The sequence below is a fragment of the Myxine glutinosa genome, chromosome 1, assembly GCF_964187855.1.
Source record: "Myxine glutinosa chromosome 1, kmMyxGlut1.1, whole genome shotgun sequence".
Lineage (NCBI taxonomy): Eukaryota > Metazoa > Chordata > Myxini > Myxiniformes > Myxinidae > Myxine > Myxine glutinosa.
This window is the reverse complement of record NC_136261.1, coordinates 95,028,494-95,053,017: the sequence shown is the minus strand read 5'-3', so window position 1 is coordinate 95,053,017 and position 24,524 is coordinate 95,028,494. Positions and strand designations below refer to the sequence as shown.

The following is a 24,524-nucleotide window of genomic DNA, read 5'->3' as shown; positions in this document are numbered from 1 at the left end:
TCTCTTGAATCCCACTCCTCCCTCCAGGTCTTTAAAACAGCTGTTCACCACCATCTCTTATCTTCCCCCATCCAAAACCTTGATCTTTTCTACCCCCGTTAATTCACCCCAGATCCACTTTCTTCAAATACCGACTTCTTTCCTGGAAGTCCTAGCAGTGTCCATGTGTTTTATACCTCTCTCAACCCTGCCCCTGCCCTTCCCATGCCTCCTCCCCCCCAAGCCCTCTCCCTCCCACAGATCTCCCGATGTCCCCGTTCTCTACTGTTGTCCTTGTGTGCTTCCCTCTCTCTCCCCATCTTGTCTCCCGCTCCCTTTATTATGTTTTATGTGTCTGTATTTTATTTTTTTGTGATTAATGTTAGCTCTTACACGAGCCTTGATCTTGCATACAAAAAAAAATCATTTCAATTGGTCACAGGTGGACTCCATTCAAGTTGCAGAGACATCTCAAGGATGACCAAAGGAAGCTGGATGCACCTGAGCTCAATTTGGAGTGTCATATCAAAGTGGTTGAATACTGTCGTGCAGTTGCTCTCAGTTAGCACCGAGAGTATGCCACGGATGGATAATCGAGGCGACAATAAATTCAATGGCGGATCGACACACGAGCCGGGAGATTGGGGGAGGATGCCGCGCTTACCTGACGGTCCGATGTCTTCAACCTGAAAATTAACTCACGAACGAACACGGAATTTATGGTACAAAAATAAATATTTATTATGGACCCGATAACAACGAACGCGACGGAAAAACTAAGACCTAGGTTGGGACATCCCCACGCACAGACTTCACATGCAGCACAGATGGAAGGATAATCAAAAATAACTCGTCGTGTTTGTGGATGCGTCTTATCTGTCTGAATGTCGGGTCGTCAGGAATTCTCCAGCTCGAGCGCATCGTCCGACGCAGCTCCAGTCGGTGGGAAGACAGGCCTCGATGCGCCCCCGTCGCACACTGCTAGGCCGAGCCACTCGCTTGCCCCGGTCTCGCCCGCTCCAGTCGCAAGCCTCGCTCGCACGTGAACGCCAGGGAGGAGAATCGATGGCGCTCCAACGTCCGTCATCCAACAGGTAATTCACGGTTCGCAAAAGGGAGAAGGGTCCAAACGGAGTGAAAGGCAAGGGCAGAAGGAAGGTCTGGGAAGGGCAGAAGCCAAAGCGAGAAGAAGGGTCGAGACGGAGGTCCAGGCAGGATGGATCCAAGAACGAGAAGAGACCAAATGTCCGCTTGCCCGTAGTTTTACCGCCCGTGCCTTGACGTCACCGGCGCTTCTCCTCCAATCAGCACGTCACTTGTTGCGTCCTCCTTCGCGCCCTCCACATCGACTGGCCAAATGTTCGCGCCTTTTGGTCATCGTCATTTTTCGGTGGCCAGTCAGAGTGGCACGTCCTTCATCGTCCTGCTCTCCAATCGGCACTCGTGTTACGGGGTCCTTCTGTTCGTGTCTCTCGGCCTGCCTGCGCGATGTTTGCTTGCCATGGTGCCGTACTGCGCGGCTGCTGCCTGTTGGTTCTTCTGATCAGTCTTATTGTGGTGGTGTGGAATTAATTAATGTGGTGCACTAATGGGCCTATCTAATGTACAAGATTGCGTTGCCATACGGGACACAGGTATGATCACAGAGGTTTCACATACAATGGAGTCTTATCCTTATTCCCTATAACTAATTCTGTCTCCCTCAACATATCACGTGCCTTCGATACGGTCTGGCACCCCGCTCTGCTCACCAAACTCTCCTCCTTTGGTATCCATGGAAATCTCCACGCATGGCTGGCGACTTCCTCTCTCGTCGTAGTCAACGTGTGGCCCTGAATGGGTTTCTCTCATCTCCTCTTCCTGTTCAGGCTGGAGTTCCCCAAGGCAGTGTTCTGGGCCCTGTGCTTTTTCTGGTCTTCATCAATGATCTCTCTGACTCTCTTCAAAATCCTCTCTATCTCTTTGCTGATGACTCCACTCTCTGCCGCTCCATTCCTCATCCCTCAGATCGGCAGTCTGCAGCCTCTTCACTCTCTGCAGACCTGGACAAAATCACAGACTGGGCAAACAAGTGGAACATGTCTTTCAATCCTGACAAATCTCACACTCTTACGTTGTCTCTCCGAAAAGACCGACTGGACAACCCTCCCATCTACTTTCTGAATAATCCTCTCCAAGAAGTTCTGTCACTCAAGCTTTTGGGTCTCACTATCTGCCATGATCTTTCCTGGGAAAACCACATTTCCAAGCTGGCCTCCAAAGCCAGTCGCCGACTGGGCATCCTCCGTCGTGCGAAGTCCTTCCTTGGCACACCTGAGCTCCTCACCACATACAAGGCTTTCATCCGCAGCTCAATGGAATACTGCTCTCCCCTCTGGGCTGGTGCTCCTGCCTCACACCTAGCTCGTCTTCACGCTGTTGAAACCAAAGCGTTCAGAATCATTGGAATCTCCCGCGATGATGCTATCTCGGAGGGCCTTTCACTTACTCACCGCAGGCAGGTTGGTGGTCTTTCCGTCTTCTACCGACTCCTCTCCGGCCTTGCTCCCCCAGCTCTCTCTGGGCTCTGTCCCCCAAATATTCCTGCAGGTCGCACAAGATCTGCCTGCAACCCTCTTATGGTTAAACTGCCAAAATCAAGACTCTCTGCTCACCTTCACTCCTTCATTCCTCTTTTCTCCCGCCTCTGGAACAAACTCCCTCACTCTCTTCAATCCCACTCCTCCCTCCAGGTCTTTAAAACGGCTGTTCACCACCATCTCTTATCTTCCCCAATCCAAAACCTTTCATCTTTTCTACCCCCGCTAATTTCACCCCAAATCCACTTTTTTGAGGTGACTTTTGTCTTCTTTCCTGGAAGTCCTTGGTGTCCTTGCGTTTTATCCCTATCCTGCCTCCCCCCAGGCCCTCTGCCTCCCACACATCTCCCGATGTTCCTGCCCTCAAATGTTGTGTTTGTGTGCTTCCTCCCCTTCTCTCCCCATCTTGTCGACCGCTCCCACTTTTATATACTTTGTTTACTTGTTTGTTTGATTTGTTTGTTTGATAAATGTTAGCTCTTTCACGAGCCTCGACTCTGTATACAAAAAAAAACAAAAAAAAAAAAACGATTTATCACCAGATCATCCTCGTATGATCACAGGTACACACTTAATCCGACATTCGGTCTACAGGTCCCTGACTTACTGTACATAGAGATGGTTCTTCTATCACGATCATCAGAGCACCTACCTATGCAGATCTACCTGGATCTAGATATTCCCCCTACCCCAAATTCATAACAATACTTATCGATTCTAGACATTTCAGCATTTCATTTTTAATGGTTTCGTAAAAATTTCTGAAAAAAAAGAAAATTACAATTTGACATTATGGGGTATTCCTTGTAGATCAGCGACAAAAAAAAAACAACTAAATTTAATCCATTTTAAATTCAGGCTGAAACAACAAAATGTGAAAAAAAATCGAGTGTTGTGAGTACTTTCTGAAGGCACTGTATATACAGGGTGAGTCAAAAGTAGCGCCCGATTTCTGTTTTTATATATATATATATATATATATATATATATATATATATATATATATATATATATTTCTGTCAGTTGATTGATTGTTTGCCATTTGTATTACAGTGTACAAGAAGGTAGAAATAAATGAATGACATGTTTATCTAACCATTTATTCAGGGGAAAATTATTACGGAAGTGTACCAAGCTTTTTTACTTGCAATTTTCAAAGTGCCCTCCCTCGTGATCGATGCACAATTGCAGCCGAGCAGGCACAGAGTGGCACACACGCTTGCAGAGTTCGATATCAATTTCCTCAAACTTTGCAGTGATTTGAGCCTTCAATTCCTGAATGGTACGAGGCTTTTCACGATAAACAAGGTCTTTCATGAGCCCCCAAAGAAAGAAATCTGGAGGTGTAAGGTCTGGGGAGCGTGCCGGCCACTCGATCGGACCGCGGCGGCCAATCCACTTTCCGGGAAAGTTTTCCCTTTTTCCCTTTTTTCTTGGCTTCACTTCCCTTCGCTTGGTACACTTCCGTAATAATTTTCCCCCGAATAAATGGTTAGATAAACATGTCATTCATTTATTTATACCTTCTTGTACACTAATACAAATGTCAAACAAACAATCAACTGACAGAAATATATATATATATATATAAACAGAAATCGGGCGCTACTTTTGACTCACCCTGTATATAAAAGGAGCCACGTCTGTAACATTTTATACCTCAGCCACCAAAGGTGGACGGTGGTTATTTTTTCAACCCTGTCTTTGTTTGTCTCTCCGCGAGCAGGATATCTCAAAAAGGTTATGGACGATTCAGACAAACTTGGTGGACAAGTTGGGTGTGTGACAAGGACGAATGGGTTAGATTTTGGTGAAGATCTGGCTACTAGAATGTCTAAGTGCTTCTTCACCAATGAGAGATAAGGCGAAAAAAAAACTATATAAAGCATGATGTCTAAAAAGGTTATGGACTCACAAAATACATTCTGCTACTTCATGCTGTGCTAGCCTGGTGTTGGCTTAGTGGTCAGGATGCTGGCTTGGGATCATAGAATCCTGAGGTCGAATTCCGGCCGATCGTTGAATTAACGCCAGGGGGGGTTGACTTAGCCTGTCGTCCTTCCGAGGTCGGCAAATTGAGTACCATCTTGCTGGAATGAATGATCCCGGTGCGTACCCTGACTTAGAATAGGTACACCGTATCCCTGTGTGTCATAAGAGGTGAATAAAGGGTTGGCGTCAGGAAGGGAATCCGGCCATAAAAACATTGCTTCAAAATGGGAACCATGATGATTGTCATGGGGCCCGCAAGGCTAACACCTGCTCTAGCAGGGAAAATGGCCTTTAAAAAGTTGGATTTTTTTTTTTTTTACTTCATGCTGTGCTGTTGATGTATATTAAACTGCTCATTCTCAAAATAACATTAAATTCATTGTTTTGTATGAGGTGCTATGTTCAACCTGGAAGTCTTTCAGATAGACAAAAAAAATCACAAAAACAGATTGCAAATGAAAGAAAGAGGGTGGAAGTGTGTAGATTGGAGGTTGTCATCCCAATGATGGCTCAGGGAGAATCCCTTGCTTCATCTCTCCCGATATGGTTAGGTTCTGTCATGATCTCCCTTTGGCTGTGTAAAGTGGTTTGATAAAATAGCGTTGCTGGCATACGATCTTTACTGTGCACCGAGCTGATAGAAGTGCACCTAAGCTAACCAAGATACCTTGAAGATTGAAACCCAAACAAGCGGTAACAAAAGGAATGCTTGCACATTAAACTCACAGCAAAGCCTCAGCATCGACCAGAAAAGTTGCAACTCGATGGAGCAGAACCTTCACTGTCGCAATAACCACTGGCATGTCTGTATACTTTAACAGATGATCCGTGATGTCCAACTGACAAAATGAAAACAAACCCAAAAGGTTATCAGTATTTGTTGCTATATGGAAATGCCCTAACTGAGGAAGACAGAGGAGAGCAAGGTGAAATGTGGAATAAGAGAACATGTAAAATATGCTTAAGCTTTCAGCAAAACATTGCTATGTCATACAGTACTATAAAACAGTGATAAATAACTCTAAAGAAGTCAATTAATCTCATAGACTAGCTATACTCCCGCATAACATACGTGGCCTAGTGTTTTTGAACACGTTTATTCATACAGTGCATTCAGAAAGTATGCAGACCCCTTCACTTTTTTCACATTTTGTTATGTTGCAGCCTTATGCTAAAATCGTTTAAATTCATTTTTCCCCTCATCAATCTACACTCAATACCCCATAATGACAAAGAGAAAACAGGATTTTAGAAAGTTTGGCAAATTTATTAAAAAGAAAAAACTGAAATATCACATTGACATAAGTATTCAGACCCTTAACTCAGAACTTAGTTGAAGCACCTTTGGCAGCGATTACAGCCTCGAGTCTTCTTTGGGTATGACGCGACAAGCTTTGCACACCTGGATTTGGGGATTTTCTGCCATTCTTCTCTGCAGATCCTCTCAAGCTCTGTCAGGTTGGATGGGGACCATCGGTGGACAGTCATTTTCAGGTCTCTCCAGAGATGTTCGATTGGGTTCAAGTCAGGGCTCTGGCTGGGCCACTCAAGGACCTTCAGAGTTGTTCCTAAGCCACTCCTGCATTGTCTTGGCTGTGTGCTTCGGGTCATTGTCCTGTTGGAAGGTGAACCTTCGGCCCAGGCTGTGGTCCAGTCTGAGGTCCTGAGCGCTCTGTTTCAGGTTTTCATAAAGGATATCTCTGTACTTTGCTCCGTTCATTGTTCCCTCAACCCTGACCAGTCCCCCAGTCCCTGCTGCTGAAAAACACCCCCCAGCATGATGCTGCCACCACCATGCTTCACCGTTGGGATGGTATTGAGCAGGTGATAAGCGGTGCCTGGTTTCCTCCAGACATGACGCTTAGAATTGAGGCCAAACAGTTCAATCTTGGTTCCATCAGACCACAGAATCTTGTTTCTCACAGTCTGAGAGTCCTTTAGGTGCTTTTTTGCAAACTCCGGGCGGCTTTCATGTGTCTTTCACTGAGAAGAGGCTTCCGTCTGGCAACTCTGCCATGAAGCCCAGAACGGTGGAGTCTTGCAGTGATGGTCGTCCTTCTGGAAGTTTCTCCCATCTCCACACAGGATCTCTGGAGCTCAGCCAGAGTGACCATCGGGTTCTTGGTCACCTCTCTTACCAAGGCCTCTCCCCCGATTGCTCAGTTTGGCCGGGCGGCCAGCTCTAGGAAGAGTCCTGGTTGTTCCAAACTTCTTCCATTTAAGAATTACGGAGGCCACTGTGTTCTTGGGAAACTTCAATGCAGCATTTTTTTTTGTAGGCTACCCCAGATCTGTGCATCGACACAATCCTGTCTCTGAGCTCTGCAGGCAGTTCCTTCGACCTCATGGCTTGGTTTTTGCTCTGATATGCATTGTCAGATGTGAGACCTTATATAGACAGGTGTGTGCCTTTCCAAATCATGTCCAATCAATTGAATTTACCCAGGTGGACTCCAATCAAGGTGTAGAAACATCTCAAATATTATAAAGAGAAATGGGAGGCACCTGAGCTAAATTTCAAGTGTCATAGCAAAGGGTATGAATACTTATGTCAATGTGATATTTCAGTTTTTTCTTTTTAATAAATTTGCAAAACTTTCTAAAATCCTGTTTTCTCTTTGTCATTATGGGGTATTGAGTGTAGATTAATGAGGGAAAAAATGAATTTAAACGATTTCAGCATAAGGCTGCAACATAACAAAATGTGAAAAAAGTGAAGGGGTCTGAATACTTTCTGAATGCACTGTATATTTCATTGTAACCACAATTAACAATCTCGTTCTTCTCAGATAAAACACTTAATGAGTGTCGTGGGCCATATAGTGGGCAGTGTAGAAGGCGGTGTAGCTGGTGGTATAGCGTTATCATTTTAAATAAAAGAACTTTGACATAAAATTACACATATTGGTATCAGATGGAATGAGAGGTATGCGTGGAATGAGAACAGTTTCTGAGTTTAATCCATATATTACACAGGCCTCTATGATGTGTCTTTAATGATGCATGCAGAAATAGTCAGGTTCACTATGTTTTTTCGTTCAAAATCATGGTAGATTAGCAAACCTATACATTTTTGGAAACGTTATTACATGGAAAATCTGAAAATCAATGTTTACATTTGCCAATTCCGACCAATTCGATTCGACCAATTCGACCAATTCCATTCGACCAATTCGACCATTCGACCAATCGCTTCGATCGACCATTCGACCATTCGACCAATTCGATTTGATTCGATTCATCGAATTCGATTCGATCGACCATTTGACCAATTCGATTTGCCAATCAATTTGACCGACCTTTGCTTGTGTGGAACGGACTGTGAAAACGATGCGGACTATATTGTCGGATACGACACACAGGACAGTGATGACGAACTCTAAATGGCATATTCTGTAATCGTGTATGTTTGATGCCATTGACTGCCTGTGTATATTGTCATTCACTGCCTGTGTAGATGTGAAGTTATACTGACTGCATGTGTATATATGATTTTGCTGACTGCCTGTGTATGTTTGGTGATATGAATTATTGTGACACATTTTGATGTTATTAACTGCCTGTACAAAATGATAACATGTATTTGATTATGCAACTTATCGCGAATATAAAGACAGTATTTTGCAATTCAAAACCTTTGATTCGTGTCTTACCATTCCCCATAGCACTAATTTGATACTTTCATTGGATTCCTTGTCCCTGAAAATATAGGTTTAGTTTATTTTTAAAAGTTTTTAGGGTAATTAGAGGCAGAAATATAACAAAATATGTATTTTACAGTGGCCATTTTGAAAATCCAAAATGGCCACCATACAGGTATCTCTCCAAATGTAAACATTGATTTTTAGTTTCCTTATGCTATAACCTTTCCAAAAATGTATAGGTTTGCTAATCTACCATGATTTTGAACGAAATAGAATTTATTGACATAGTGAACCTGACTAAAACGTACCGAAGGATTTTTATAAATGACGAGTCGAATGCACCCGGCGTTGCCCGGGAGTAGTGTGTAAATTCTACATTTGGCTCAAAATGAGGAAGTGCCTCGAAAACCAAAACGAATTCACCTCAAACCGGAAGTGGCCCATTAATTAATTATTTTTCAGATTTCACGAATTTCAAAAAATGAAAAATAGATTTTCAAAATTTACAATTTTCACATTTTCATGATTTTAAAAAAAAATTGATTTTCAAAATTTACAATTTTCACATTTTCATGATTTTCAGATTTCACGATTTTCCAAAAAAATAAAATAAAATAATTTTCAAAATTTACAATTTTCACATTTTCATGATTTTCCCGATTTTCTCGAATTTCTAAAAATAATTACATAATTATATCAACCAATTTTTTAACCATATGGTTAAAAAATTATTTTGCGAATATTGGCATTGCTAGTTTGTAAACATTTGTGAATATTTATTACAGCGAATGTGAACCCCCATGGGGAACAAGCACGGATCCCCGTCGCAATCCGAGGGTCATGCGGTCGGTTACCCTCCATATAGGAACTCTCATCCCTTACTATTACAAACTAGTCCTTTAAATAAGAAAAATTGATTTTTCACAAATAAAAAATTTAATTTTAGTTTTAAAAAAATACTTTCCCTATATAAAATACATATGGCGTTGACATCTGAATTTTGATTTTAAAAATATTATCTTTGAAGAACCAAAGTATTACAACAACAATGGATTTATTTATTATCGTATTGTTGCGGATCTCAGCGCTGGCCTTTTCCCCTTACCAAGGGGGGATTAGTCCCCTTGTCTTTGACTAGCCGACGGGACCCGGGACCGATGACGTCCTTCCTGGACAGCGCGAAGTAGGGTCGTAGGACTAATCACTATTACCTAATTACTCGCGCTGACTGGAATCGAGGAAATAAGCCCCGCCCGAATCACGGGTGTTGGTGGAAACGCCGAGCAGTAGCGAACCCGTGACCCGAGCCGTTATCAATGACTAAACCCGATCCAAGTGGTTCGTAATCGTGCCACGCTTACCCAATGGAGGAAATCACCGAAACGGTCGAATTTGGAAGAAAGGAATAACAAGGTTTATTTACACTTTGTACAATAAGAAGAAGAAGAATGCACAGTGCAGCCTTAAACAGTCTTATACTTATCCTAAGACAAACGGGCCCGTTCACACTCAGACACTCACACGGGGATTGCAGATGAACAGGTCAGCACGTCCAGGAATGGCGTCCGGGCAGCTCTTCCTCCGGTCCCCAACTCGCACCGCGGAGAAAATGGATAAAGATGGCAGGAGCTCTCCACGTGTCGTTTTCGCACACGGGATTATTACAGGGCGAACGGTAGGGCTGGCTTTGGCGGTTACACTTGCGGCTCAGCCGCGTACGTAATAAGCGAACAGTTCAATAAACGTGAACAATGCGCTTCTCAATCAATGGCCTCAAAACTGTCGTGTGCACGCCGGTCCTCTGAGTGCTCCAACAAGGACTTGGCTTCAGTCCTCCCAATACAGTTCTCTTGCAATTTGAGCACCTGCCTCTCCCTTCTCATAACTCAGGTCAGTCCTCGTACCAGTCCTGCTCAAGGGCTTTGCGCGCTGGCTTATATAGCCTTGCCCAGCGAACCCTCTCGAACTTACTAGACGCTCTGTACCACGCCCTATCAAGCCATGCCCTCTCAGCCCTGGTTGGCTGTTGCTCTTACCGTCACCGCCTCTGACGCGCTGCTTGACGCGGCCACACCTCGACCCTCGCGCTCCTCCCTCTTCTTAGGCCGACCTCGTAGCTACCCGACTAGTTTTGAGCGAAACCAAGGGCAGCGAACGCTGCTGGTAGCCAAAGCGTAACAAACTTGAGGGATGCCAAATGGGGCGCGGGATCGAGTTTGCCCATAGATGAAAACGAAGGGTGGCCGCAAAATGAAAAGGACATAGCTCATTTCTTTACACAACGCAGATATCACGAGGGAAATGGCACTCTTACACATACGATGACATAACTAATACTCTACGTGGGCCTATGTGTTGCTTGTGGACTAACTATGGGGGGCAAACCTTTAACCTTTAATGATGTCATATGTACACTCTCAAAACCGCAACAGTATTATGATTAAATATAATTACAATCATACTCACCCACAAATCGGAATTAGAAAACTGTTTATCGAAACACCAACGTTGTTTTCGTGGGGTATTAAAGTGAATGAAAATAACGATAAATAGCACAGAGTTGAATCATATTCGCTGCCGCTTGTTATGTATAATTCGCGCTTCCCCCCAACGACGGCAGAAACAAAAACAATAGAAATGTTTGAAGAAATTCTTGACGCAATTAAAACACATTTGATGAAATCTGATGTTATTGAAAAGATGAAAAAGGACCAGAACAAGTTTAGAGCTCGTGTTAGCGGACTTGATATATTTTGGCGAAAACGTGATGGAGGTTATCGGTTATTAACAAACAAACGGTTATTGTTATTGAAGGCTACCCACCAACAATGTATCCAAAACTTTTAAACAAATACGAAAAGTACAGAGAGGTGGACAAACATACTGAAATTCTAAGTTCATTTTACGATAACAAAATCACTGAAGAATCATGTCTCGAAGATCATCGCATCAAACCGGAGGAATTGATGGGGGTGAACTGTAAAGTTATCTGCGCTATTGAGATATCAAATATTTTTTATCGGTGGTGTGGGTCCATCCATTCAATTGAAGGTAAATAATGTAGTTGTTCAAGAGCTATTTAGGAAAACAAACAGGTTGATGATTGATATTAATAATCTTACGCCTCAAAATAAAATTACGGGAGCAGCAGCGACGTGTATGTTTAACGATGATAGTACTAACGACACAACATAGGTAAAATAATATGAAAAAATATATAATTAAATTTATACGATAGGTTGTGGGGAAGTTGCGGTTAAAATTATAGAAATATAACATTTATGTTATACTTCTTTTAAAATATTTGAGAAAAACCTTTTTGTTGGGCCATATAAAATGGACGAACCAATTTTCAAAATATTTCAAGATATATTTAACACAATTAGGCGGTTGGTTGAATCGCTTCTAGTATGTATACACAATTATAATACAAATAGGGATAACAACATGCAGGATGAATGATTACCCGCTATATATTTTCAGCCTTATATATAATGGATGATTTTTTACCCGTTTGGGAAAGTAAGATAAAATTTAGTAATCATAAAAACCTCCCAAATTCGTTAAGATGTCTAATAGTCGATTCAAGTGGATGTGGGAAAACCTGTTTGCTTTTAAAGATGCTCCTTACCCCAAAATTTTTAGATTATGAAAATTTAATAATTTTTACAAAGTCAAGTTTTCAACCAGAGTACCAACTACTATGACAAGGTTTTAATGCGGATCTTCAAAAAGAAGATATAATTGGGTTGTTTAAGCTCCAACACAAACTAAATGAGCACAACATTGGAGATGTTGTATTTTTGTAATACTCCACAAAAATGGAAAAATAAATCAAAACCCACATCACCTACAACCACAACTTGTACTCTCACTGATAATACGGATGATATACCTTCACCCCAAGATTTAGATGAAACAAAAAAGAACCTCGTTATCTTTGATGATTGTGTTAATGAGAAAAATCAAACGGTTATGGACAGCTACTATACAAGGGGGAGACATTCATCTTGTAATTGTATTTATCTTAGTCAATCATACTTTCAACTCCCTCGTCGCTCAATAAGAAACAATGCTAATACTTTTATTTTATTCAAAACAAGCGTTACGCCTAGGTCCCCCGTCGGTGAAATGATGCGAGTTGACAACGTGGAAGACGCAAGGCGGCGATCTTGGATTTTGACGTGGCGACCCAATTTTCAATAGCGTTCTTCCTTATGCGTAGATACACCCACACACCATATCAGACATTAGTAGTTCGTTTATTTTTCAAGATATTTTGCTCACAAAGTTCAGACATATATATGGTGGCGGCCATCTTGGATTTTGATGTGGCGACCCAATTTTCAATAGCGTTCTTCCTTATGCCTAGATACACCCACACACCAGATTAGAAGTTGGTACTTCGCTTATTTTTCAAGATATTCCGCTCACAAGGTTCAGACATACATGGCGGTGGCCATCTTGGATTTTGACGTGGCGACCCAATTTTCAATAGCGTTCTTCCTTATGCATAGATACACCCACACACCAGACTAGACGTTAGTAGTTCATTTATTTTTCAAGATATTTCGCTCACAAGGTTCAGACATATATATGGTGGTGGCCATCTTGGATTTTGACGTGGCGACCCAATTTTCAATAGCGTTCTTCCTTATGCCTAGGTACACCCACACACCAGATTAGAAGTTGGTACTTCGCTTATTTTTCAAGATATTCAGCTCAAGGTTCAGACATACATGGTGGCGGCCATCTTGGATTTTGACGTGGGTTGCACCCACACACCAAATTTGAATGCGGTCTTTCGCTTATGCACGCACGTACGCACGCACGCACGCCCGCCCGCACGGACGGACGGACGGAGGGGAAAACCATTGTCCCCCTTTCGCTGCGCGGTGCGACGGAGGACAATAAATGCATTAGATATAACCAATTTTTGGAGGGGTAATTGTTCTACATTATGTAGTAAAAAGGAATTTGAGGGCCATATGAAACATACGACTGAAAAATATAAATATATCGTTGTTAAAGAAGATGATATAATAACTAATAATTTCTTTGCATAAATAAAATGAATGCTGAAGAACGAGCAAGAAAATTTAAGGAACATCAACAATTACTTTTAAAAGTTGTTAAACAACAGGAGGGAATAAAGAAGAAACGGAGACAAAAGCTATTAGGTGAAGACGTATTTGAAAGAAAACAAGAGACGTTTTTTAAACCCCTTTTAAAATCTACCGAACAAAGGATGGTTTCATTTCAACATCCTACGATAGTATACTCCCAAGAAATTTAAAATGATAAAAGATTTTAGTCAAATGACAGAGCAAGAGCTTAGAGATATAGGAGCATCAACATCTGATGATGAATTAGTCCGACACTTTGAGGAGGGAAATAAACTTTCTAATTATGTTGTGAATGCTCTTTGAAAAAATGAATATAAAAGGGGTACATTAACGAAAACGGGTCTCATTCCATCAGAAAAAGAAGAACCAACAGCGTTTTATCTTATTAACGAGGAGGTATGGGTATTTAATGATGAGCTAATGTTTTTGAGTGAAACTCACCCAAATGTTAAATTATAGGGGGGGGGGGGGGGAGGGATTTGTGGGGTAAAGGTAAAAAAATTGAGAAGGAAAAAGATAGTCTTAATGTTTTAGATAAACTTGGATTAAGTTCAGGCTCCGGTGTTAGTTTTCTTCCTAGTGACTCATCACAATTCGTTATAAACTATTACTGTTGCTCGGTAGTAAGGAGGCAGGAAACAACAATTGTTTTAATGAAATATCAGCCATTTTAGATCAGTTGATGAATAGGAAAATAATTAATAAATGTCAATAAAAAGATATTTTATCTCACGTACAATAAAATGAGAAACACAACTCTTAGATTTGATTTTATAACAAGTGATCACACAACTCCATTCCAATATCCGGTACAACTTGATCCCACAAAAGAATATGAAGCGGCATTATTGTCTATTGAGGCCTATAATACCTTGTTTAATATCACAGAAAAGAATAACAAGTTTAGTTATGATCCGGGAACTGGATATAAAACTATAGAAGTACCCCCCGGAGCTTACGAGATACCTGTACTATGTTCAGAAATTTCACGTGTTATGAAAGAACAAGGTGATGAACCAAGAAATATCGAAATAGATACTCAAAAACATACATCAAAATCAACTATTAGACTTGAAAATAATTATAAAATAGATTTCACGATTACTAACTCATTCCGCGAGATGTTAGGTTTCTCCGCAAAAAAGCTTGAGGATAATAATACGTTTGTCAGTGATAACGTCCTTGACATATCCTCAGGTATAAATTCAATATTAATTCACTGTGATTTGGTTGATGGTGCTTATGACGATGGAGTAAAAACAAATACAATATTTTCATTCAGCGCTTATTCAACTCCAATAGGTTATAAATTCAATATGGAGCCAAAGAATCTCACCTATTTGCCCGTGTCAGGAAAAACCATTTCTAAAGTAAATTTTAAGATAACTGATCAGGATCACCGTATGGTTTCTTTCAATGGTGAAATTATATCCATCAGAATTCACCTACGTGAAGTTGTTCAACAATCAACTGTAGATCAGCTACGCGAAGTTCTTCAACAAATAATTTGAAAAATTATATAAAAACTATAAACTAATTAATAAAATGAACGTCCAACTGTTTTTTCTAGAATGTAGTTTTAACACGAGTGATCAAGATAAAAAGAAAACTTACCAAGAGTTAGCGTTTGGAAAAATAGGTCTTGTATTTACTCGGGAAAGAGGAGAGATTATGTTAACGTCGAGCGGAGAATTTTTAATTCCGTCAAAATTTTCAATGAAGGATAAACTATGTTTTGAAAAATTGTTTTGGCCGCCACACACTAATTATTCGCGACTCGAACGAAAAATCAAAGCAGATAAATTGAAAAAATTAAAACTAAAATGCTAAAAGTTTTTTATTCTACTTGGAATAAAAACAAGATGGTTGTTGTAAGAAAACATGAGTTAAGAAAATATAAAATTATTACTAAAGAGATGAAAGGTGTTAGTAAAACAGCTGGGAATGGGATTGGGGAAGGTATGTATCTTTCACCGCACTATAAGGGCCAAAGTATGTATCTTGGGAGAGGATACTATAAGCCTACGAGAGAACGTGGTGTAGGAGATCAATTTAGAAATAAAGGAGATGGGTTAATTGATACTCTAATGGGTATCGGTTCAACTATTCTTAAACATAAAGACCTAATTGGTTCAACCGCTTCTGCCATGGGAATTGTAGCAGGTGCTGTAAAGAGTATAAAAGACGCTCAAAAGAAGTCTCATAAATTACAAACGATCAAAGAAGTTAGAAAAGGTAAAACTGAACTAACTCCACAAGACGACAAAGAATAATTTAAGTACTTGGGTCGGGTTTTCAAAAGTTTTAAATATTTTATCAGTATCACACGTAAATATAATAAATTTATTTATTATATTTTTTATTGTTATATAAAAAGAATGGAGGCGATTGAAAGTATTTATGATTTGGATGATACGATTATCATCTCAAACTCAACTAAAAAAGAAGATTATTATAAGGTAAATGCCGTAACAGGAACAGATTGGAATACGACTGGAACAAAAAGTTTTGAAATAAATAATCAACAAACTTACTTGAACGTAGCCGATAGTTTCTTGTTATGTAAATTTAAATTCACCAAAGCGGCGAATAACACAAACGTTACACTCGTAAATGATTTCTTCTGGAAAATGTTTGATAGTATTCGTTTGTATATTGGAACGCAAGAAGTTGAAGCGATCGATTATGTCTCTGTGACAGCTGAAATGATGAAATTTACGCTACATTTGCCTAGTGATGGGGTGGGTAAGGGGTGTGTTGAAGGTTTTATTTCTGATATGAAAACAGGAAAGGTCGATAACCCTGGCTATAAACAAAGGAAGGGAATGTATAATGATGAGACAAAACCAGTGAATAGCTTTACCGTAGCTGTGCCCCTTAAAGGTATATTTGGATTTTGTGATTATGATAAAGTTCTGTACGGCCTTAAAATTAGATTTCAACTACTAAGGAATACTAATGAAAACAGATTGGTTTTTGGGGATGCTAATGCTTTCGAAGCTAACAATAAATTTGTTGTTAATGATCTGTGTTGGTATATTAGTGAATATACTCTTAGTCTTAAAACAGAAGAGATGTTGAATAGAAGGCTTAACACAAAGACCCCGCTAAATGTATCCTACCTTAAAAGAAGATGTCAACATGTTAAATTGGAACATACTACCTACACTTGGAATTTAGGTGTTCTGGAAGGAAAGCCTCGGTGGCTTATTTTATTTTTATGGCTTATTACCTATGGCTTATTTTTAAGAAATCCGATGGAGATACTGCTACTGATAAGAATAATGCGTTGTGTGATAATGGTACCGTAAAACAACTTTGGGTTTCTCGAGATGGAACATTTTATCCTCGATATAGATTGGAAATTAATAGGAAAAACAATGATTATGCTGAAGCCTATAAGTCTTACCAAAAGGTGTGTGAAAGCAACGGTAATCAAAAGCCCATTTTGGATATGGTTGCGTTTAAAGACATATATACAATCTACGCGATTGACCTAAGTGTGCAAAAGGAAACTATAAGGTCTAATAGAGTGGATACTTCCCTATACATCGAAAGAGAAGAGAATGAAGAAGTTGATGCGTATTGTTTACTCTTGGAAGAAACAGAACTACAACAGATCAATACGGATAATGGTGTTATGACCAATATCACATAAGTAATACCTAGGAAAAAAATATTTTCATAAATAAAATGAGTAAAGTACCAACTGACGTATATATTAATCAAACCAATCGCGATAAACTATCGTCTTGTATCCAAAATAAAAAAACCTTGTACGATAAATGTTCATACAATTCAAAAAGGGGTGATATGAGAATTAGTGTTTTGCTCACAAAAGTACAGGAGGAAAAACTAAATAGTGCCGGTTCACTTAGTTTAAAAATGTCAAAACCTATGTTGAAGAAATATTCACTAAAGGAAATAAACAGAGGATTTCTTCCACTTCTATCCCTAATCCCCTTAATTGTTGGTGCTGTAAGTGCAGCAGGAACTGTGGCGGGTGGGGTTACGGAAGCGGTAAAAGCTGCTAACGAAAGGAAAGCTCAACTGGCAAACCAAAAAGAAACGGAAAGGCATAACAGGGCGTTGGAGGATGAAAAACGTAATGGAAGTGCGGTAATTGTAGATTTTGCTGAAAGGCTTGAAAGTCTACCTGATAGGGCGAGATCGTTAGTCGGGGATATGCTTTCTTCTATCGCACAGGTGGGTCTAAAACTAACTAAAAGGGGTAATGGATTATATCTTTCTCCTAAATAAAAAGAAAATTTATTTTCAAAAATAAAATGGAGGAGTGGTTTAAACATATTGGAAAGAATACAACGTCAAATATAGAACTCGGTAAATATTGTCGTGCAACTCCGATTAACATCAGAGTTGCGGATAGCCTAAACGGTCTTATTGGAGGCAACTACCCAAACACGGATTCGGCTATGGCCGCGCGGGAGGAAGAAGGGAAACGGAGGCTGCGGCGAAAGCACTTAACTGCAGCACGTCGGTGTAGCTCCGGTCCTGTGAGAGGAAATTAACTCAAGCGGCACAGGTTTGAATGGGAAAGGAAAATAATACAAGGGTTTATTGAATAAAGGCAGGGACAGGAAAAGCACGCGCTGGTAAATCTAATATCCTAATCAGGACGTCCCCGCTCACACTTCAGATACAAACGAGGGGCTGCGAACTAAAGAAAAGAAACACGTTTGTTGTGTAAAATGTAATCGCGGATGCGGCCTTATCTCGTCTTGTCGCCTTGTCCGTCCAATCTCTGCTGCACACGAGGTCCCTTGCTCCAGCGCCCCAGCACCGCGAAGGCCCGGGCCAGCGCCCACTCCAGGCTCCTCGTCGACCCCCACGAGGTCCGTGCACCAAAGGTCCAACACAGGGCTGCACGAAGCAAGCGAACTCCACTTGGGCTCGGACTCACAAGCCAACTCTCAAGCCAACCAGGGCCAGGACTCTCTCAACTCGGGATCGCACCGGGAGGGCTGTACTCAACTCAACGCCAACTCCTCTGGCCTGCACTGCGCACGAACTCAACTCTCCAACTCGTGACTCGAACTCAACTCCTGTGCACACAAACTCTTGACTCAGATCTGAACTGAACTGAACTGCTTGAAAGGCTGTTAATATCCCTGGCCGGTGACGTCAGCTTTGGCGCACTGCTCTGCCAATCAGAGCCTCCCCCGACTCGCCGTCTCGTCCAGGGGCACGCCCACTGTGTCACTCTCACTCCCGCTCCTGCTCCTTGGTCACAGCACGTGCTATGCGAGGCGGGTATGCCTCTCGGAGGTGTAAATGGTGGCGGCCAATTGTGGCGGTGTTCTGGCCTGATTTCTTTCTAAGTCACGTCAGGGGGGGAAGGGCGTCATTAATGTTGTACTAAAGGTCCTAACTAATGTTTAAGTGGTGTGCAGTGCCAAAATGGACAAAGGTTTGACTACCAGGTGAGACATACAAGGGCTCTACTCATTAACCCATACACTACCTATCACCTGAATCTCCTGGTAGATCCACAGTTAAACATCTTGACCGACAAAACGCCTAAACACACAGAACGTATTACAGGTAGATTCCCTATCGCGACAGTCGAAGCATGTTACCTACTCAGATCTACTCTGCTCTACATATATCACTACCCAAATTCGTAACAATATTGTAAATAGCTAAACCTCAATAACGTAAGTATTTGTATGAGGGATAAATTACCAAAGTTGCCCAAAAATACGAATATTATTATGAATTTAGAAGATAATAGTCGGGATGGATCTCATTGGACTTGTATTTATGACTAGCCGAAACCCGTGGAACATCCACGGAAGGGAGGATGTGGTGTATGGATAGAATGTGCCATTATGGATGGCATAGGGGATTTGCTTGTCCGAGTAAGAGTTAGGAAGAAAGATGAGAATGAAGAGTGTGTATATGAATAACGATCGCCGACACCGGCACAAATGCATGCTCTGGATTGTCCACTCAGTGGACGGCTTGCTTTCGCCTTCGCCTGTCCAATCAGCGGACGGCTTGCTTGGCCTTCGCCTAGCAGACGCCAATACGATGGCGTCGTAAGATGGCGTCATATCGGCAGTTAATCGGATGCTTTTGGGCCCCAACGTCGGCGAATTCAGATTTTTCGAGTATGGCTGTACGTGATAAACAAAGAGCGCGGTTCGTAGATCATAAATCCATTCGTGCCGTGGGCATCGGGTCACTGGGTGCGGCGTAAAAGGGATAACAAAGTCGAGTCCTTACGCTATTATTATATAGATGGTGGGGATAAATATTATTTCGATAGCTATGTACTTCCACCACCTCTTGAAGTAATTAAATTCCTACCAAGGGGGGAGAGTGTGTCAAACGTTTCAAGTCCAATAAGTAAATTCTAAATGTTGTGGTCAATTATGTTTATACGTATTATTTCACCTCAACAACAATGAAGTTTTCTGATATTATTTTTACTCTTATTTAAAATGACCTACGTTGGAAAAGATGGTTCTATCTTTAGGGGATCTCAAGAGGCGACTGTTGATTTATCAAATTATTATACAAAGGCACAGGTTGAACGCCAGAAATATGATATAACTAAAAATCTTAATATGAAAAATAGTTATAAATTCATCAATTATCCGAGTCCCACGGGTAACAATAACTTGGTGAGATTAGGTGATGTATCACAATATATATCCCAAGAGAAAACAGCACGTTATGACAAACAAGTAGAAATTAGTCACAACACCCGGTTCTCCAGACCATACACCTTTTCGCATTAAATTTAACGTACCACTTACAATCAAACTTTATAAAGAGGTGGGTATTGTTAATATGGTAATTGATAAATGGGGGTATGATATGCCTGAGTTAGGGTATAATTGGTTCTTTTCAATAAACTTGGAAGACCTACAAGATTTTATTTGGTCCCGTAAAGAAGACTATTACCCCCTTGGTGACCATAATGCGGTATGTGGAAACACAATTAGTAGTCAGCTAATACATGAGTTAGGAAGTATAAACTTATATGGTAGCATAGTGATGGTTTGTATGACAAAGAGTCAAGACAATCATATAACTATACAAAGTCAGGGAATACAATCAGATTTGGTGGTGGGAAGATGGAATGGTATTACCTGTCATAGTATTAATCTCATGTATATTTCAAAAACATAAATGGTTATTTAATTTGAAATTAAATAATTTCAAATTAGTTTTTACCAATTCTATGTATTCACTCCTCATCCCTTGCTGCCCTTACCACCTCTTATATTGTTCCTCGACTTCCTCCTTTTTCTTTGTTGACCTTGCTACCCTTGCCCCCGTTTCCTTTGCTACCATTGCTGCTATCTCTGCCGCCGTTGCTGCCTCCTTTGCTGCCCTTGCTGTCCTTTCCTCCTCTTCCTTTACTGCCTCAGCCCATACTTTTGCTAATCCTACTGGCTCTGGTGACCCAAATGTCCATGTTGTGTGCTTTGGCGGCACCCTTCCCCCTTCTATTACTAACCCCCCTCCCCCTTCTATTACACCCCCTCCCCCCTTTCACTTGCTTCCTCTGTTACCCCTGCTACTCTTGTTTCCTCCTTCATCTTCTCCCATTCCCCCTTCATCTTCTTCCATTCCTCCCATTCCCTTTCCTCCTTCTCCTTCTCTTCCTTCTCCTTTTTCTCCCTCTCCTCCTTCTCCCTCTCTTCCTCCTCCCTTGTTACCCTTAGGACATCTCCGCAGAGTACATTATACATATATTCATCTGGATTTTGAGATATTTTTGTATTTATAATCATTTTTCTCATTATGGGGTACCAATAGGATTTATTGACAGTTTCTAAAAGACTTTTATATTTCATAACTTTGAGAAGTTCATTTTTATTTAGTATTTTAAGCAGGTCTCTATTTGTGGGTTTTACAATGTCGGTATATGGCCAATCCTTGATTACAAACTTTTCCTGTTTATGTTCCAATTCATAAGGAATTAAAAATTTTGCCCCCTTTTCTTGTATCCTTGAATACAAAAATTAAAATTCTCCTGAAGTCGTTTTTTTGCCATTTTAATATAACATCAATTATTTTTCAAAAACATTATCCGCCGAGTTTTGTCTTTTGTAATTCCTGTGAATAAAATGCCCCCAAGATTTCTTCTCCATGTAAATCATATAACTTATAAGTCCAAGGTACTGTATTCACCACATCAACGATTTTAAAAAGTTCATTAGTCCATCTCTTTGTATAACCCTTCTCAAAATGGCTTTTCCATCTGTATATTCTTACAATATCATCAACTTTGAACTTTGGTTTTCTCAAATTAATCTCCTTTCCATATTTTAATGTTGTAACCGTTTGTGCTGGTTTTTCTTTAGTAGATGAATGTACCGCATTGTTGTAATTGTCAACAATATCCTGAATTTCCGATACCAATTGTTGAGAACCGACTTGTGTGAATTTTTTATACAGCCTCTCTTTCAAAGTACGATTAAAACGCTCAATGACAACTGCTTTTCCTTCATTAAATGTACTGTATAATGTAATGCCATGCTCTTTAAGAAAGTTCATGAATATGCTGTTGTAGAACTCTGTCCCCTCGTCGGTCCACAGCTTCTTAGGTGTTCTCTTACTTTTATTAAATATTAGTTTGAAGGCTAACGTCAGAGTATTACCCTTCTTGTTTTTCAGGGGAACAGCCCAAGCAAATATACTCCCCAAATCAATAACGGTTAGGGCATACTTGTGCCCTTTATCATTATTTAGTTCAATTAAATCGGCAGACCAGATGTAATCAACGGCTTTAGAATAAACCTTCCTTCGTTTAAACTTTGTGATCATAGGTTTGTGTAACTCATTAACTAAAATGACTCGTTCCTCGGGTTTAATATCATCCTTGGGGTTTAGAAGTTTTTTAAGGGCTTTGCCCTGGGTGGAACACCTTGAAGGGCAGCCCCCATCCCAAATCTCAATTTAAGAGCTATCACCCTCTTCACTAATATCATCTCGAGTTTCTCTCTCAGTGGTAGATTTTTTAAATCAAAGACAGATTATACAGCATTTCTCTATCAGCTTCATGTTTTCCGGCTAATTTATCATTTTTATCATAAGCAATGTCATGCTTCATACACACTTCATCAGTCTTGTTTTTAGGTTTATACCAAGGTTTAGGATTACCATCGTCATCTAATCTTTTTTCCAAGTTTGTTCCAGGACCGCAGAAGGAATACCCCGGTAGATGTAGTTCTCCTGGAATCCCTGTTGTTGTAAATTTAGTCCCTGATAGAAATTTTTGTATATCACCTCCACTTTTAGATGGGATGAATCGGCACTTTTTAGCCCCACATATTGCACATTCTCTCTTTTCATAAACTCTATTCTTTTTATTTATATCGTAGGAGATATTTTTAGATTTAGTTTTCTTTTTACACTTGATACAATAACTCATTTTATTATTAGGTTATTTTATTTTTTATTAGGACTGTGTCCATAAGGGATATAATCAATTCCCTTGTCTAAAATATACCTTTTATAATCATAAGCTCCAAAAGCTTTCTTGTTTACTTCCTCCGTATATAATTGGTGAACACAACTTCTTATCATATTCATGATTATAAACAACTTTGGGTTTAACGTTAACCATTCAAGATAATCTTCAAGAGCTTCCTTATTCAGCGTCTCCTCATATACTGGGCGTTTATAACTTATTATCGCATCCTCGGTTTTAAGTGTCTCTTCCTCTTGTTTTAACGTTAGTCATTTAAGATAATCTTCGAAGTTCTTCTTATTCATCGTCTCCGCATATACTGGACGTTTATAATTACTTATCATATCCGCAGTTCTGAGTGCCTCTTGTTTTAATGTTACACAATTAATAAAATCTTCAAGACTTATTGTTTCTTTAACAACACTTTTCTTTATTCCTTTCAACTTCTTACCACACTTCTCAACGTCATTATCAAGATACTCATAGGCATAAGCCTTAGACCTTAGAGCTATAAATGTGAGCATTGGCTTTCCGGCTAATTCATCCTTAAACTTTCCAACCTTTTTATTTGTCGAGGAATACAACTTGGAATCTGTGGGATAATTACTCGTGTCATACGTGTCCCTGGTGTTGGGCTAGCGGCTAGGGTGCCGGCTTAGGATCCTAGGATCCTGGGTTCGAATCTCGGTCGATCGCCGAATTAATGCCAGGGAAGGGTTGACTCAGCCTGTCATCCTTCCGAGGTCGGCTAATTGAGTACCAGTTCACTGGTAATTCCCTGTTTGTCGTTGAAGGCGGCAAAAAGGGTTGGCGTCAGGAAGGGCATCCGGCCGTAAAACATTGCTTCAAAAAGGGGACCAAAAAAACAACAACTACCACGGTCCCCGAAAAGGCCAACCCCCGCTTTGCGGGGAAAAATGGCCTCTAAACGGTGGTTTTTTTTTTTATACGTGTCAATATCCTCAAGCATGTCTGTATAAACATCTTCCGTTACAATTTCCACAACAAGACTATCCGTATCCGTATAAAGTAGAGTAACATTATCTCCGTATTTCTTCTTTAAGTTATTATAATAAAAATCATACATTAGCATCTTTGACAAATCAAGAAATGACGTTCCAATATAAATAGGTTTATCCATTATAATACTTTCCTTGTGCAAGTAAATAGCACCAAAGTTCTCTGAAAACTTAACATCTCGTAGATAGCTGGGCCTATTATATAATTTTTATGCTTGTGCCCAAGATGTAACAAGTCTTATGTTTTGTCTATTCCTAAGATTTTCCATCGTCTTTCCAAATACAGAATTATTCATCAATTTATAAAAATCTTTCTCAAACTCATTTTTTGCCTCGGACCTCTGTTGGGTGTTAAAATCAATATATGGTTTCATCCAATGACTTTGGTCAAACCGTATAACTGTATGAACCCTAGTTACTATCATTCCTGCTGCCACACATTGGTTCAAGTTCCTTTGGTGTAAAACATAATTTTTCATATCATATAGAATAGTAAGTAATCTCTCCATTGGGTTACCTTTAATATTAAATGATTGTTGGTAATCACTTAGCCATTCTTTTCTCGGTGCTTCTTTAGTAGGAGCATATGGCAAATCTTTATGTTTATCGTGGATCTCTGGAGGATATTCCAAATCAACCTCTAAATAATATCCAGCGTTCGAATCATCCAATTATTTTTGTGTGGAGACAATAACGTCGTGTAAAACTCCTTCAAAATATTCCTCATCAACCCATTC

The 24,524-nt window shown here is 40.3% G+C and overlaps 1 protein-coding gene across 1 annotated transcript in view; it reads right to left on the bottom strand.

Annotated features, from left to right (window-relative positions):
* LOC137426526 (sister chromatid cohesion protein PDS5 homolog B) overlaps positions 1-24,524 on the bottom strand; it is a 253,471-nt gene that overhangs the window by 100,098 nt on the left and 128,849 nt on the right. Inside the window, exon 17 of the mRNA XM_078774894.1 lies at positions 5,277-5,389. Within this exon, the coding sequence (XP_078631020.1) occupies positions 5,277-5,389 (113 nt within the window). The remainder of the gene's footprint in view (positions 1-5,276; positions 5,390-24,524) is intronic.